The sequence below is a fragment of the Xenopus laevis genome, chromosome 7L, assembly GCF_017654675.1.
Source record: "Xenopus laevis strain J_2021 chromosome 7L, Xenopus_laevis_v10.1, whole genome shotgun sequence".
Classification (NCBI taxonomy): domain Eukaryota; kingdom Metazoa; phylum Chordata; class Amphibia; order Anura; family Pipidae; genus Xenopus; species Xenopus laevis.
This window is the reverse complement of record NC_054383.1, coordinates 3,022,787-3,039,420: the sequence shown is the minus strand read 5'-3', so window position 1 is coordinate 3,039,420 and position 16,634 is coordinate 3,022,787. Positions and strand designations below refer to the sequence as shown.

Here is a 16,634-nt window from a genome sequence, read left to right as displayed (position 1 = left end):
GTGTAGATGGGACAGACTGGTGTGTGGCCTCTATAGATGAACATATTTTTTTCTATTGGAGATCTGTTTAATGGAGAACTAAACTGTTAAAATAAAAGTGCTTAGAAATGCCATATTTTATATACTGAGTTTAATGCACCAGCCTCAGCATCAGATATCACAGGATTTGTTAAGGAGTGTCAGTGGCACTGCACATGCTCAGTGGGCTCCGGGCAGCTGCTGACAATCTAAGCTTAGGGGTCGTCACAAAGCATCAAGCAGATAATGCAGGTTTTCTTCTGGGCATTTTGGGTCATTGTGGCAAAAGTCGTGTCCTGATCACCAGTTTAATGCCCCAGAAAACAGAAATACTCATTAACACGTGTGAGACGGAAACAGGATGATAAACGACAGCGACACCGGAGCAGCAGTTACATTTGTTCTTTTCTTTGCAGCTCCGATAAACTAAATTCCCTTGGTAAAAATATCCCCCAGCTGTGATGTGGGGTATAAATAGGGGAATAAATATATAAGAGCTGCTGCAGATGGCATATTGTCGCTGTGTATGCAATTAGTAGCGAAGGGAATTCAGTGCCAGCGTCTCCATTCCTCTGCCCAGACCCTTCCAACCATCTGCACATTGTATCACGTAATTGTGTCGCTCACAAACCTTCCATGTTCCAACAGACCCGAGGTCCCGGGAGTTGCTTGTTCAGAGCTCGGGGGATTCTGTGGGCGAGAGTGTGACGGGGGCTGCGTCTGACACTGTGCTGGGGGTAAGGAGAAAAATATATACAGCTATGGGATCCATTATCTGGAAACCCGTTATCCAGAAAGCTCCGAATTGCAGAAAACCCGTCTTTAAAAATGATTTCCTTTTCCTGTGTAATAATAAAACAGTCGCTTGTACTTGATCCCAATTAAGATATAATTAATCCTTATTGGAGGCAAAACCAGCCTATTGGGTTTATTTCATGTTTATATGATTTTCTAGTAGAGTTAAGGTAGGAAGATCCACATTATGGAAAGATCTGTTATCTGGAAAACTTGTATATTAGGTTTTAGCAAGATTTCATGTTTCTGAAATCTTGGCGCAATAAAAGGGCAAATCCAGGAGTTTCTGGCATTAATAAACAAAGTCATAACTTGCACCTGGGGCACTTAGTCTTAGGGTAGAAGATGATATTGGAGATATGCTGGGAGTTGTAGTTCAACAACAGTGGGAGATAATAGGCTTGTTGCCTGACAATAAAGCCGGCACAGGATTGCCACCTTTTTGTGGTTTATTATCAGCCTTCAGGTCGGGGAGGTGGTGACATTACTTGGGGGTGTACAGGTCATGATACTCAGATGACTTCATATTTTCCAACAAGGGGAACTTTATTTATTATAATACACAAGTTTTAGTGAGTCATGTGACAGAAATGACATCACTACTCACCGTTTATAACTAATGACATCACTAGTCACCGTTTATAAGGATAAAATCTACAAGATGTTCATGACTTTTGTGTATTATAAGTAGGGATGCACCGAATCCACTATTTGGGATTTGGCCGAATCCTTGATGAAAGATTCGGCCGAATACCGAACCGAATCTGAATCCTAATTTGCATATGCAAATTACGGTCAGGGAAGGAAAAAGTGGGAAAAAAATCTTCTTTTGTGATAAAAAGTCACAGGATTTCCCTATTTGCCCCTAATTTACATATGAAAATTGGAATTCGGATTCAGTTCAGCCAGGCACAAGGATTCAGCCTAATCTGAATCCTGCTGAAAAAGGACGAATCCTGGCCGAATCCTGGATTCTTTGCATCCCTAATTATAAGGATATTATAAATTACCGAGGACTTCCATGACTATCTAAAAACAGGAACTCATTATGTTTTACAACAGGGGGGACTTTATTTATTATAATGCACAAGTTTCAGTGAGTCATGTGACAGAAATGACATCACTAAGCTCTGATTATAACTGATGACATCACTAAGCACCGTTTATAAGGATATCATTTACAGGATATTTATGGCTTTTGTGTATTATAGGGCATTACAAGTACATTGCTGGTAAATTTGTAATACCAGCCCCCGTCCGAACTGGTGATTTAGCGGCTAGTCTGGCCAAATACCGGTGGGTTGGCAACCGAAGGCCGATGTCACACAGGCAGCGTTTATTTTTGGTGGCACAACCTTGTGGCACTGACCCAGGTACTTCTGCCATTTTGCATCCGGTTACTGTAGCAACCCGTGTAGCCAATTGGGCAGGAACGTGCGGTATAATAAAACTGAAGTAGTAAACTGTGCAGGTGCCGTCCCAGTGAGCACAGGGGACACACAGATAATTGGATCCAATATGGCGGCACTTCATTTAAAGAAAGTTCCCTGGGCCGGTGTCACTAGGTCAGGAACTTGACTACTGGGGGGTTTGAAAAATATCTCAAGTAGGGGGATCCAAATAGCCAGTCACACAGGGCATTATAGTTTCGGGGATTTCATCCCGGCTCCCAAGGCACTCTCAAAAATTGAATTAAAACAAAATTAAGTCCGTGAACCATTGATTATATAAGTTAAAAAAAAAAATTATTAAGTTGACAGGATAAAAATTGGTACATACTGACCCTCAACTGATCCACCTTAAGCATTTCATACACTTAATACACTTTTTTTTTTTACTTTTATAATCAGTGGTTCACAGGCTTAAATTTGTTTTTAGTCAATTACTGGGGTGTTTGCTCAAGATATTGGTACCCCAAGTATTTAACCTTTACTTCTCATTAATGAACAAAGTGCAGGTTTCAGATGCAAATTGGCATGGTTTTTACCCACAATGCAGACAATTCCCCCCACAATTACATCATAATTCCATCTACGCAGGGAGTTGTATCTGCCGCAGTTGCACCCCATGTAACTGCACGTGTGCGTATTCGGAAATTCTATACGTACATTTGTTGCGCTATTTGTTGCGTTTATAAATGACTCGCAACTGTCACTGATAACAAAAATCGTATTTGTCGTACAAACACTGTGTCATGTGAGATTCCCTGCCATCAAGCAAGGCAGCACTGCTGTGCATCTGTCAGAAAGGAAACAGATACCTGTGTAACAGGAAATACATTCCCCCCGTGGAAGCAGATTTATTTCCAATAAGTACAGAATGTTACTCACAGAACTCAAGTGAAAGTGATTATTTTCGTTTTGTCGGCAGTGTCCCTTTAACCCTTCCCTCGTACAACTCTCCGGTGCCTCCTGGTGTCACTCAGTGGCTTTTCAGTTTGATTGAATGTTGAAATCCTGTTGGTTTTGTGTCATTTTCACTTGTTTGTTCCTTGTTGCTCTAAGGCTGTGATTGATCCACCAGAACTCACAATCTCGTTTAAAGGGAAAACACACCTTTGCTGTGTGTAAATGCTTTTATTGTCCTGTAAATGTCCACTAAATCTTATATTGGCATGGGCCGCCTCATTTCTGCTTCATTTATTATCCTTTTGAGGTGGAGCTGCCATACTGTTTCTCTTGCTTCCTAAACGCCAGTTAAACAGTGCCCTCTGGTGGACACATTATCATCATCATGGGATATCACCTTGTTTACAAAAGGTTATCTATTTATAAATATACAGGGTCGGACTGGGCTGGCAGGACACTGGGTAAAAACCCAATGGGCCCTGCCTACCTAGAACCCTGGCCCCGATTGCAGCAAGAGAACAGGTATGCGGGTGGTGTTGGAGGGAGGTTGCGACTGGGGTGGGGGCCCCTGTGGGCTTCACTCCCTCCCGTTTGACGCTGGCTGTATATATATATATATATATATATATATATATATATATATATATATATTATATATATATAAAGCAATCTTGAAAAGAACCGCACTCACAGGGCTTGTAAAGATGCAAAAAAGAAAAATTTTATTACGACGTTTCGGCTCTAATACTAGAGCCTTCCTCAGGAAGGCTCTAGTATTAGAGCCGAAACGTCGTAATAAAATTTTTCTTTTTTGCATCTTTACAAGCCCTGTGAGTGCGGTTCTTTTCAAGATTGCTTTGTACTTATCATTTGTAATCTGCACCCAGGCAGTCGGCCTTGATTGGTTGAGTGCTCCAGCCTGACGAGTTTTGTATATATATATATATATATATATATATATATATATATATATATATATATATATATATATATATATATATACTGTAAATTATATCCTTATAAACGGTGAGTTCTGATGTCATCCGTTATAAACGGTGAGTTCTGATGTCATTTCTGTCACATGACTCAATGAAATTTGTGTATTATAATAAATAAAGTACCCCCTCTTGTAAAATACGAGGATATTAGAAGTTACCTCGGAGTTCCATGACCTGTATAAAAAAACTCAGCCTTCGGCCTCGTACTTTTATATGGTCATGAAATTCCTCAGTAACTTATAATATCCTTATATTTTACAAGAGGGGGTACTTTATTCACTATACACTCATATATGTTTTGAGAAACGTCCAAAACAGGACCAAGATGTTGACTACAATTTGAATATGAAGCCCTGGAGTGTGTCTGTTGCTGAGAAATATCTATATATATCTATATATATGGGTTATATTCATCCGCATGATAATAACTGATCTGTCATTCTATGTATGGCAGCAGCTGCTGTACTACAACTCCCAGAATCCTGTGCTGTGTAGCGAGACAGTTGTAATTGTTGTATATTGTAATCTTTAGCGAGTGGGACCCTCTTTTCCTCCTGTATGGGTCAGGATTGGTATGTAATCAGTATGTTTGATCTATAGCCGTTTCCATTGTATACAGCGCTGTGGCATATGTAGACGAATTATAAATACCTATTAATAATAATAATAATAACAATAATATCTAGTCTGTAAATGTAAGAATTATCTGTGTATAGTGTCATTTTCACCTTTTGATCCCCTGTTTGTTGTATGGCTGCGGATATTTCTGTGCCCAGGAGCTTGCAATCTGCAAGGGAAAAGCACTGGTGCTCCTGTTGGAGTTTAGCCTGTAACTGTCACATCACAGGAGGGAAAGGAATGCAGAATAGAAGGTGGAGGGAGGCAGCCTGAGAAGCAGACACAGCCCATTGGAATCCTGCATGTGTTACACACTCACACACACACACACACAGACACACACACGCACACGGCAGCTGCTTGTAACACACAGAGCAGAGTCCAGCAGCAGAAGCAGCAGCAGATCTTCTCTCCAGCAGGAATAGCCGTCTCTCAGCAGAGCTCTAGTCCTTGAAAAGAATTAGTCGGTCGGTGCCTTTTAGTCATTTGATTGTCATCCCAGCGGGCGAGCCTGTGCCGGCTCTGTGTGTCCTGGAGCCAGTGTGTTAGTGGGAAGAGCCCAGCTGTGCCGTTGTCAGTGCCGGGGAAGTTCTGCTTGTCATGGTGAAAGACGAAACAGGTAATTAGCCGGATAGATTCTGTCCTGGGCGCACTGGAAACAATTTCTTTTCCCCACTAATAGAAGCTTCTTTATGTAGTCGCACACAGCAGTGCAGGGAATATAATGGAAACTGCAGCTTTATGCTGGGCAGTGTCTGGGAGAGGCTTTATCTTTATTGTTACAATCACAAGAGAGGGGGCATCCCTGTATCACTAGTACCACTTCTCACCAACACAACGGCACCACCCGCTGGCATTCCTGCTGCCAAACCAACACACCAGCCTTTTACAAATGGCAACTAGATGAATTTTACTTTGTATTCATTTAATGTACTGAACAATTAGAATCAAGTCATTTTACTGTGACTGTATGGCAGCTCCCACCTCTCCTAAGCCTAGATACACAGATATATACCAAGTTAATGTTATTGGGAATGTACAGTTGCAGTTCTAGACGGATTGGGGTAAAAATGATATTCATGATCCGATGTTCTGATGATTCCCCTCTGGGGCCGGGCTTATTATTTGGAAGGGCGGAGTCTACATGCCACACCCCTCCATGTTTGGGACTTTATAGAACCACATTGTTACTTTGTTAAGTCATGCTTCATACAGGGACCCTGTAACTTTCATAAAATACCCCTTTTTTTCAGAATTATCCTAAAAATCTGAATTTCTGCTGCTTGTTCTATAGGGGACAGTGTGGGATTGGAGCACATGAGTCTGTAATTTTGCCTTACTAGCGGACTGTTTATATGGACTGTTTATATGACCTATAGAACCTATAGAACTCTCCCTATTATCAGTTTTTGTTTTGGGGGATCCACAGACAATGGGGAGGTGGTAGGAAGGTAGATGGGGTGCAGGTAGGGTGAAGTCACTTGCAGTTCTATGATGTCATCACCAGCTATTAGGTTGGGTTGTCACTGGGGTGTGTGAGCCCCACCGAGACAGCTTCTCCAGGGGCCCACACCCCCTGCTGCCCACCAGCTCACCCACTTATAGGGAGGGCAGCAGGTCTGGGATTCAAAATAGGTCTTGGCATTTGAAGTACAAAAAGGTCCAAACAGCCCTCCGCAGGCCCTCTATATAGTGTATAGTGCAGGTTTGGACTGGGAGTCAAAATAGGCATTTCAACTACACAGAGGCCCAAACAGCCCCCCACCAGCACAATAAATAGATACATGTCTATGGCATCTTACAGTAGCCCATCTGGCATTTGCCAGAACCCACAGATTGCCAGTCCGGGCCTGGTATAGTGTATAGAACCCACAGCAGTGTCGGACTGGCCCGGCGGGACACCGGGAAAATACCCGGTGGGCCCCGACCCTAGTGGGCCCCCGCCGGGCCAGACCCCCTCTCCCAAACAGTTTTTCGGAAAAACTATTTCGGCGCATCGCAGCGCCATTTGCGCACCCGCGCCTTTTGCGCATGCGCGCTTAGTGATTTTTGCGCATGCGCGATGCGCCGCTTGACAGAGTATGCTGGTCGGCGCTTCGGCTCAAAGTAGGTAGCGGGGGCCAGAGGGGGGCCCTGGACAGCGGTCCCGGTGGGCCCCGGGCCCCCCAGTCCGACCCTGACCCACAGATTGCCAGTCGGGGCCTGGAGGGCAGCGAAGGTGGAGGGCAGGTTGCGATCAGGTCTGGGTTTTTTCCAGGTGTACCCTAGGTCAGACTGGACAGATGTTTCAAACTTTTCTAGATGTTTTGTATTTTTAAGGACATTTCTTGCGTTGTCGTGGGTCGGGTCGTCGGTCTTCTCCAAAACGATTTTTACTCGTTTTTTCTGATCACACCTACTTCCGACGATGTCACTTCCGGTTTGCAATGACAGCACTTCCTGTTTTACGCCTTTTTTCTGATCACACATACTTACGATGATGTCACTTCCGGTTTACAATGACAGCACTTCCTGATTCTTGATGGTCAGTGGGTCGTGGGTCCGGATTGTGGATAGGGTTGCCACCTTTTTTGGAAAAAAATACCGGCCTTCCTATATATTTAGATTTTTTCCCTATTAATAACATTGGGGTCAAGCATAATTTTTACCGGCCAGGCCGGTAAAATACTGGCCAGGTGCAACAACCCTAATTGTGGATAAGGTACTTGCGGGTCAGGTAGCGGGTCCAAGCGGGTAAGAATGCAGGTTGCTGGTCCTGGTTGCGGATTGCAGGTTGCGGGTACAGGTTCCAAAAAATGGACCCGCGCAGGACTCTATCACAGGAGCACAGTGGCTGTGGGCAAAGTGATAATCCAGGTACTGGCCCAATAGCCCTTTTGGATCAGGAAGGATTTTTCCCCCCATTGAAACTGGAGGCAGCTGTGATGGGGGTTCTTTGCCTTCCTCTGGATCAACTACAACTTTAATTGACATGCGTTTTTTCAACCTCAACTATTATGTAACTAGGTATAAGCATAATATATATATATTTACATGACATACATTGTTGAACCTGCAACTTTCAGCATGAAAACACTGCCTGGGGCCCTCGGTCTTCTGTCTCCGGCTGCAGTGTAATGCTCTGATGCCATGAGTGGGGGCCCTGGGTGCCTCGGGAGGAGCGGGCACCATACATTAGGGAATGCATCAGATTTTCCGGGAATTCCTGGCAGGCTGCGTGAGGTTGGATCTGACTGGAAACGGCTCAGTGTTGCCCCTCCGCAGGGAGCCGAGCGCACGCAGGCAGCGTCTCATTAGGGATTTTACATTAGTTATTTATATAGATACACGTGTAAACACAATATGGGGAGAGATTCCACCTACAGCTCCGCTCTGAATCTCATCACACGGGATCTGCTCGGCTGCAACGTCAGGGCTGTATCTGGCGGATAATGTGCACAGACCTGAAACATTCCAGCCACAAGATCCGAGCAGGAGAATGTGGGGTGCAGCCCCCCTTGTTACAATGGTCTCAAGAGGTTACTCTGCTGCAGATTGTGCTGCTACAAAGTGCAGATTGGCCTGGAGACTGGTGCAAGACTGTGCCCCCTTGTATTTGGTGCTACCTTTCCACCTCCCCAGTTACCCAAAGTTTCTTCATTTTCTCTTCTGCCACCTAACCCAGTCCTGCATGTGGGATTATACACTGGCACCTTAAGGACAGTGGCACAACACACTCCAGAGGGACGACAATGTTTCCTAAAAAGCCCTCTGTGCCGTAATATTGCACATTTTATTTCTTGCCTCTTAAGTGAAGCACTGAATTATACCCATAGGGGCCCCTCAGCTCCCCATACCCAGATGCTCCGCACCCTCTGATTTTATGCCACTTCCAATATGGCTCAAGGAATTCTTGTTTATGCTTACTTGGAGTTTATTTCCAACAGTCCCATGTTTTAGGCACTGCACCCATAGGCATATAAGTGTGTGTTTGGTGTGCGGTGCAGCTTTATGTGCTGCCAGGAGCCTCCGTTCTGCCTGTGGGTCTGTACTCTTGAGACGCTGGTACTGAACTTGGCCCAGTTAATTAAGGAGCTTTCATTGGATTTGGCACAAAGCTGGCACTTGGAAAGCTGAAGCCATACCCCCATAGCACTGCTACTGTTATATATATACTGTGGGTCTAGCACTGTACAGTTATACTGAGTCACGTTGTTGTAGTTCTGCCTACAAAGGGTGCAAGTGAGATAAATAATTTCCCCTGACTTCAAAGATACATTTCTGTTCTGTTTCCACACGAGTTCATGGCTTCGGGGCCAACAATATCATGTTAAGGAGCACATAAACCTCCAACTGGTACAGCCCAATCCAGCCTGGCTCTCTTGCTCCCTCCTGCAGCCAAAAATCTTTACCCTTCCCAGTAAGGAGTTAGAAGAGGATTAAAGGGAAGGGAAATAACATATGAAAGCAAACTAACTGGGAAATCATATTTTACAGTTATGGGACCTTTTATCCAGAATGCTTGGGACCTGGAGCTTTCCGGATAATGGATCTTTCCTTAATTTGGATCTCCATACACCCAATAGGCTGGTTTTGCTTCCAGTAACGATTAATTATATCTTAGTTTGGATACAGGGTACTGTTTTATTATTACGGAGAAAAAGGAAATAATTTTTTAAAATTTGGATAAAATGGAGTCTGGGGGAGATGGCTTTTTTGTAAGTCAGAGCTTTCTGGATAATGGGTTTCCATAGAATGGATCCTATACCTGTATTATGTTATAGAATTGACAACTTTTCGATTGGTCTTCATTATTTATTTTTTTATAGTTTTTTTTTTTTTAAATTATTTGCCTTCTTCTTCTGACGCTTTTCACCTTTCAAGTGGAGGTCACTGACCCCATCTAAAAACAAATGCTCTGTAAGGCTACAAATAGAAGCTCAGCCCCCTCAGGCTGAGTTGGAAGCTTATTGGCCTCTGATATTGACATGAGGTCCTCTCCCAAGAAGACTGTGTAGCCCTCAATTATGAATAGATTGTTGGCCTTTGGGACAAAGGATCGGATCAACCTGATTAGGCCCAGAACATGTGGGCAAATTGGCAAAAACAGTGGCATAACTACTGTGGGCAGGCCCAGGGTTTTATACATGTGTTGGCTACAAAGTGACTCTAGTATAAGGCAAGGCCTTTAACTACATCTCCCAGCATGCACATTTAACTGGTTGTTGTAGAAACAATCATTGAAGCCTGACACAGCAGTTGGATTTGGGCAGTGGGGCAGCACATTGGGCGACTGACTCTGGAATGAGTGAGGGTAAGAGATAAAATTCCAGTGGGATTATTGGCGCTGTTTATGTTGTGGGTGTGCCCAGCTCACAGTCACTGACACGAAAAGAACCTTTGGCCTTCGTTTCAATGAACAATCCAGAGAAAAGGGCGACTTTTGTTACTGTTTCCCTGTATTGAGCCCGTATTGATGGGTGACATGTGGATGCAGCGTTTTGCCTCTGATCCCCCTCTAAACCTGCCTTTCATTGGTTCATTGCCTTTTAGCAGCTTGTGCACAATAACACACAGGGTTGGGATACAGTAAAAATGTATAACTCTTTTTTAACTCTTTTAAAGCATTTAAAATCCACTTTACTGCTCTAAACAGAATTTCTGTCTCTTAAAGGGATTTTTTTTCTGCTCAGTTTTGTATTTTAAGGGTAAGTCAAACAATGCATATTCTGTGCCAGAAAACACAGCTCCTGCCCATTCGTTTGGTAACAACCATAAGGGGTCTGCATATGACTGTGTATACGGGGCAGATTTCAGCCAGAAATGCATTGCAAAGTCTGCTCCCTGTGTGCAGTTATAGGGACATCCCATTTATTTTATTGACTTATTGTCTGTATTTCTATTGCATCAATGGGTCAGTGCTCATGGCTATTACTACACATATGGTGGCATCAGGTGGGATTGCATTATCTCCATTTGGGGTTTTCAGTGGAACCTAGAGATGCAACATTGGTAAATCTGGGAATGCAGATGCTAATAATACTACAGTACTATGAGCAAACTTAGGGGACTGTTCCTGCTGAATTGTGCTTAGTACAGGGAATACCTATGCTGCCATAGTTTTATGGGATCTCTCTGTACAGACTATGAGCAAACTATGGACTGTTCCTGCTGAATTGTGCTTAGTACAGGGGAATACCTATGCTGCCATAGTTTTATGGGATCTCTCTGTACAGACTATGAGCAAACTTAGGGGACTGTTCCTGCTGAATTGTGCTTAGTACAGGGAATACCTATGCTGCCATAGTTTTATGGGATCTCTCTGTACAGACTATGAGCAAACTTAGGGACTGTTCCTGCTGAATTGTGCTTAGTACAGGGGAATACCTATGCTGCCATAGTTTTATCGGATCTCTCTGTACAGACTATGAGCAATTTAGGGGGCTGTATGGTGGATCCCTTGCCTGTGTGATGAGTATATGCTGAAATAGTTCAATATGTGAAGGATTGCTGTATACTGGAGTGTATTTTAAAATAGTCATGTGACTTTTTAGGGGTTTAACTCCTTCCTTGCCATAGTCCCTTTGATCTAGGCACAGAGTGCATTGCCAGTAGATATGGGGTGCGGCAAAGAACCCAAAACAGTAGAATCCGCAGTCGGAACTTAGTACTTTTATCCTGGCGCCAAAAATGTTATGGCAGGTGGAATTAAGGGATGGAATGGCTGTTGTATAACCAGTGTTTATGTGCTCACTAAAGGGGGTGACACCCCAACCATCGCACCTTTTATTGCATCCTGCCATGGAGCTGTAATTAAGTTTATGTGACCAAAGATGAATATTTAATTAAGGCTCAGAGAGGCTAAACCTCCTCAAACAGGTTGGTGTGTTGTGTTTATGTGAATAACAGGAGTTAATAGACTCGCACTATATGTTGCTGGTAGGACACACACACGCCAGACAGACACACGCCAGACACGGGGCCTGTATTTCACACTGCGCAGTCACAAGCCCAAACTGTTAGAATTATTATGGCACTCGGTGTAGGCGGATGTCACTCCGTAACTGCAACTGACAGCTGCACCGTGGGATGGAGGGGGATAGAGAAGGAATATTCCTTGCAGAGCAGTTCTGACTGAGACACAAAGTAGCGCCGGCTGTATTTAGGTGCAGTGATTTCATGCGTTACACTGGGCAGCGAAGGCATACCTCCCAACATTTTGGAAGTAAAAAGAGGGACAAAAAAAAAAATTTTCCGCACGTAGTGCAGCAATTTTTTGACCACACCCCTTTCTGTGGCCACACCCCCTAATTACCATGTTTGTTTTACAAAATTTGGCAGGTTATGAAAGTGTGAAAATATTTCTCCTTATCTAAACTGTGTTTTTGTGTCTCAAAATTGTTACAAAGTCTCTTATTTGCACCTGTTAGCTGTTCTGGGCTCTCTGCTAAAAGCCAATTAAGTGAGAAACTTTGTTTCTTTTTCTGGCTGTTCGGTGCAGAGAAAAGAGGGACTTTCCAGTACAAATGAGGGACTGCGGGTTGAGCTGTCAAAAGAGGGACTGTCCCTCCGAAAAAGGGACAGTTGGGAGGTATGGCGAAGGGGAAGCAATGCAGGTGCAGACGGGCAGGTAGTACTGGGTTACCCTGTAGTCTCCCCAACTTTCACCGTATTCATGGGAGAAACTAAGATCCAAACTGTAGTGTGAACCGTACTTTGTACTCTCAATAAATGTATATTTTCATATTTACAGGCCATTGTATTCTAAACAAATTCTAATTTATTTCTATGTAGAGTGGAATGACTGTGAGTAACATAATGGGATGCTCGTGTCCCGGTTGCTCCATTGAAACAAGGGCTTAGAACGGGGGGCACAATACGTCGGGCAGCTCAGTATTAGCAAATTGAGCGTCTGTGCCTGGCCGGACACTATCCCCCTATTCATCCGTCCCATATAGAAGCGGCCGGGAGTCTCTCCCCCATACCCCTGTTTTAGCTTCACAGCATCTGTGCGAGTTATGCCGAGGGTTATGTGAGAAATGCAAAGGATTCCTGGGCCCTCACTTTCCACATTATTCAGCTCAGTGTTAGGGACGACAACTGACTGGATCACATAGGATTGGAATGTCCAGCCTTCAGCTCGCTAAGCATGCTGGGAAGTCAGGGTGAGCAGAGCCAGAGCTGCCGCTTCTATCAGGATATAAATAAATTGCATTACTTCCCATGGGGAAAACTCTCTTTTGCTTCTGTAGGAAACAATGAATGGGACTTATAGGCATTTATGAATATGCAGGTAATTAGGGGTCCCTATAGTCTAACATATCCTTGTTTGGGAGCGCTGGGAGAAATATATTATTTTAACTGGGAAAAGAAAAGCAGAGCAGCACTGATATATAGGGATGCACCGAATCCACTATTTTGGATGCGGCCGAACCCCCGAATCCTTCACGAAGGATTCGGCCGAATAACGAACCGAATCCAAATCCTAATTTGCATATGTAAATTAGGGATGGGAAGGGAAAAACATTTTTTACTTCCTTGTTTTGTGACAAAAAGTCACACGATTTCCCTCTCCGCCCCTAATTTGCATATGCAAATTAGGATTCGGATTCGGTTCGGCTGGACAGAAGGATTCGGCCGAATCGGAATCCTGCTGAAAAAGGCCGAACCGAATCCTGGATTCGGTGCATCCCTACTGATATATATACAGTATATATGATGTAAGGATGGGATGGGTGTTTGGATATTCGAATAATCGGGTGTAATCATCATCATCATTTATTTATATAGCGCTGTCAAGATACGCAGTGCTTTAATCACACAGCTCTGATCCACACAAACACAGGGCTCTTTTGGGTCAGCCGATGCACCCGCCACCCTGAATTTGTATTCTCTTTTTGCCCATTGATCACAATTCTAAACAAAGCAAATCCGTTAGAGGGGCATTTGCACACACAGGCGATCATACAAGTGGGTCAGAAGTGAGAGAAAATTACCTCATGCTCCGTAACTGGGGCAATTCAGTGAAAAGGGTGAAATTAAGTGATTATAGGTTCCAGTTTAAGTCCATATAATTGGCCGTAATTGGGATGTACAAATCCTGGAGCCTCTTTCATATTTGCAAAAAAAGCCATTTAGGTTCTCATACAAACATGATTTACACCAAAGGAATAAGAAATCAGACCCCTTTATCCTCCCTCTAATATCAATGGCTTAAATATTTGTACTTTAAAGCTTTTAGAGCTGAAGACTATTCTGTTAGTAAGTACAGTTTTAATTTATATTCGTACTGCTTACATATACCTTATACCCAATATTTGTTATACAGATAGCTAGAATCTCAGCTGCCATAAAGCAGGGCAGGACTGCTGCTTACAATGGGGATCAGATAGGATCTGTGCAGCCACTGGGACAGAATGTTCTATTATACAGATAGCTAGAATCTCAGCTGCCATAAAGCAGGACAGGACTGCTGCTTACAATGGGGATCAGATAGGATCTGTGCAGCCACTGGGACAGAATGTTCTGTTATACAGATAGCTAGAATCTCAGCTGCCATAAAGCAGGACAGGACTGCTGCTTACAATGGGGATCAGATAGGATCTGTGCAGCCACTGGGACAGAATGTTCTGTTATACAGATAGCTAGAATCTCAGCTGCCATAAAGCAGGACAGGACTGCTGCTTATATAACATAAAGGAATTAAAGCTACTGATTCAATAATTACTGGGACTGAATCCTTCATTAAAGATTTAGCATTGGGCTGAATCCAGAAGTGTGGATTGAGTGCACACCATATAAAGATACACAGTTTTGTTCTAGAATCCCCTTGCTACAATTGGCCATTAAGTAGCCCAGAGAGCTCCAGTGCATGTTTATCATATAAAGAAGAGGAGTAATGGCTCGGTGCTTCATACTGACAGATGGGATTCCCAATGTATCAGTTTCTCCTCTCCTGCCTAATTAGTACAGGCCTGTTGGTTTGGGCATCTTCTGTTCCCACCTCTACAACAAGCTGTTATTGTACAGAAGCAAAAGGCAATTGTGCTGATCAGTGCATTTCCCATTCTGCTGCGCTCACGACTCTATTTATAGTTTTCTATATTTATACCTTGTGCTTTCCCAGGGTCATGTGCAACATGGCACCCCAAAGGTCCCCAAAATGCCTTGTCCAATCAGTCTTCTAAGCCCCTTCTGTAACCCTTGTGCTGATCATGGCCTAACTGTATCTACATTTCTATTCATATAGCAGTACTGTATATATATATATATATATAGTGCAATAATCAAATTGTAATACAGGTATGGGATCCCTTATCTGGAAACCCGTTATCCAGAAAGCTCCATAGACTCCATTATAATCAAATAATCCAGTGTTTTAAAACTGATTTCCTTTTTCTGTGTAATAATAAAACAGTATCTTGTACTTGATCCCAACTAAGATATAATTAATCCTTATTGGAGGCAAAACCAGCCTTTTGGCTTTATTTAATGTTTATATGATTTTCTAGTAGACTTAAAGGGATACGGTCATGGGAAATTTTCAAAACCCATCAGTTAATAGTGCTGCTCCAGCAGAATTCTGCACTAAAATCCATTTCTCAAAAGAGCAAACAGATTTTTTTGTATTCAATTTTGAAATCTGACATGGGGCTAGACATTTTGTCAATTTCCCAGCTGCCCCAAGTCAAAAAAAATCTGTTTGCTGTTTTGAGAAATGGATTTCAGTGCAGAATTCTGCTGGAGCAGCACTATTAACTGATTCATTTTAAAAAAAAATTATTCTCATGACAGTATCCCTTTAAGGTATGAAGATCTACTACGTAAAGATCCGTTATCTGGAAAACCCCAGGTCCCGAGCACTCTGGATATCAGGTCCCATACCTGTAATTGCATTAACCTTTTCAGTGGTTTTAAAGGGGTGGTTCACCTTTTTAGTATGTTCTAGAATGGCCAATTCAAAGCAACTTTTCAGTTGGTCTCCATTATTTATTGTTTCATATTTTTTTTTAATGATTTACCTTCTTCTTCTGACTCTTTCTAGCTTTCAAATGGGGGTCACTGACCCCATCAGAAAAAAAATGCTCTGTAAGGCTAACAATTGTGTTTTTTCATTATGGGCAGATGCAACCTTTTCAGAGACACAAGAGACCTGTAGAGCTTACAATCGAAGTTGGCATCTGGTGCCCATTTTACTGGCAAGTTCAATAAATATTGATAAAACAAGTCAACCTCTAGACATTTTGGGGGCCTAAAAATAATTTGCTGTGGGGCCCAGTAATATCTAGTTACGCCACTGGCCTCCACCCTAGGTAATACTCAAATAAAATCTTTATAAAACCCTAGGTAATACTCACTATAAGCCTGGGACCTGCCCCATACACATAATAAAAGAATTTATTGAGTTAGTCACTATTGATTATATGATTATATGTAAGAGCTTCTGACTCAGCTGAAGTCTCTTTTTATCCAATAGACAACAACCTGGCAAGTCATTCACAAACACACCGACTTGTACAAATGGAAACGTAACTCTCTTGTTTCCCCTGCACATAATGAGAGCAATATGAATATGAGAAATGAATATTTTAGGGAAGGATTTAAGTATCAATAGGGCTCTGCTCAGATTTCAGCCTCTCCAGATGCCAAATATAGATTTAATGCTGTGTAATGTTAAGCTTGCCTTAAAGGGGTGGTTCACCTTTAAAGGACAAGGAAAGTTAAACTAAAGAAGTAGGTAGAAATGTTGTACATGATGTTTTGTGCTTCTGTACCAGCCCAAGGCAACCACAGCCCTTTAGCAGTAAAGATCTGTGTCTCCAAAGATGCCCCAGTAGCTCCCCATCTTCTTTTCTGCTGATTCACTGATTCACATGCT

At 42.9% G+C, this 16,634-nt stretch overlaps 1 protein-coding gene across 29 annotated transcripts in view; it reads left to right on the top strand.

The window, feature by feature from the left end:
* Positions 1 to 16,634, top strand: part of LOC108696012 (actin-binding LIM protein 1-like) — a 160,143-nt gene that overhangs the window by 35,676 nt on the left and 107,833 nt on the right. Inside the window, exon 1 of one of the 29 annotated variants that reach the window (XM_041570128.1) lies at positions 5,148 to 5,396. The exons of the other annotated variants lie outside the window; for them this stretch is intronic. Coding sequence (XP_041426062.1) covers positions 5,378 to 5,396 — 19 coding nt within the window. The 5' untranslated portion in view covers positions 5,148 to 5,377. Of the gene's footprint in view, positions 1 to 5,147; positions 5,397 to 16,634 lie in introns of those variants that run through there. 29 annotated transcript variants of the gene reach the window in all.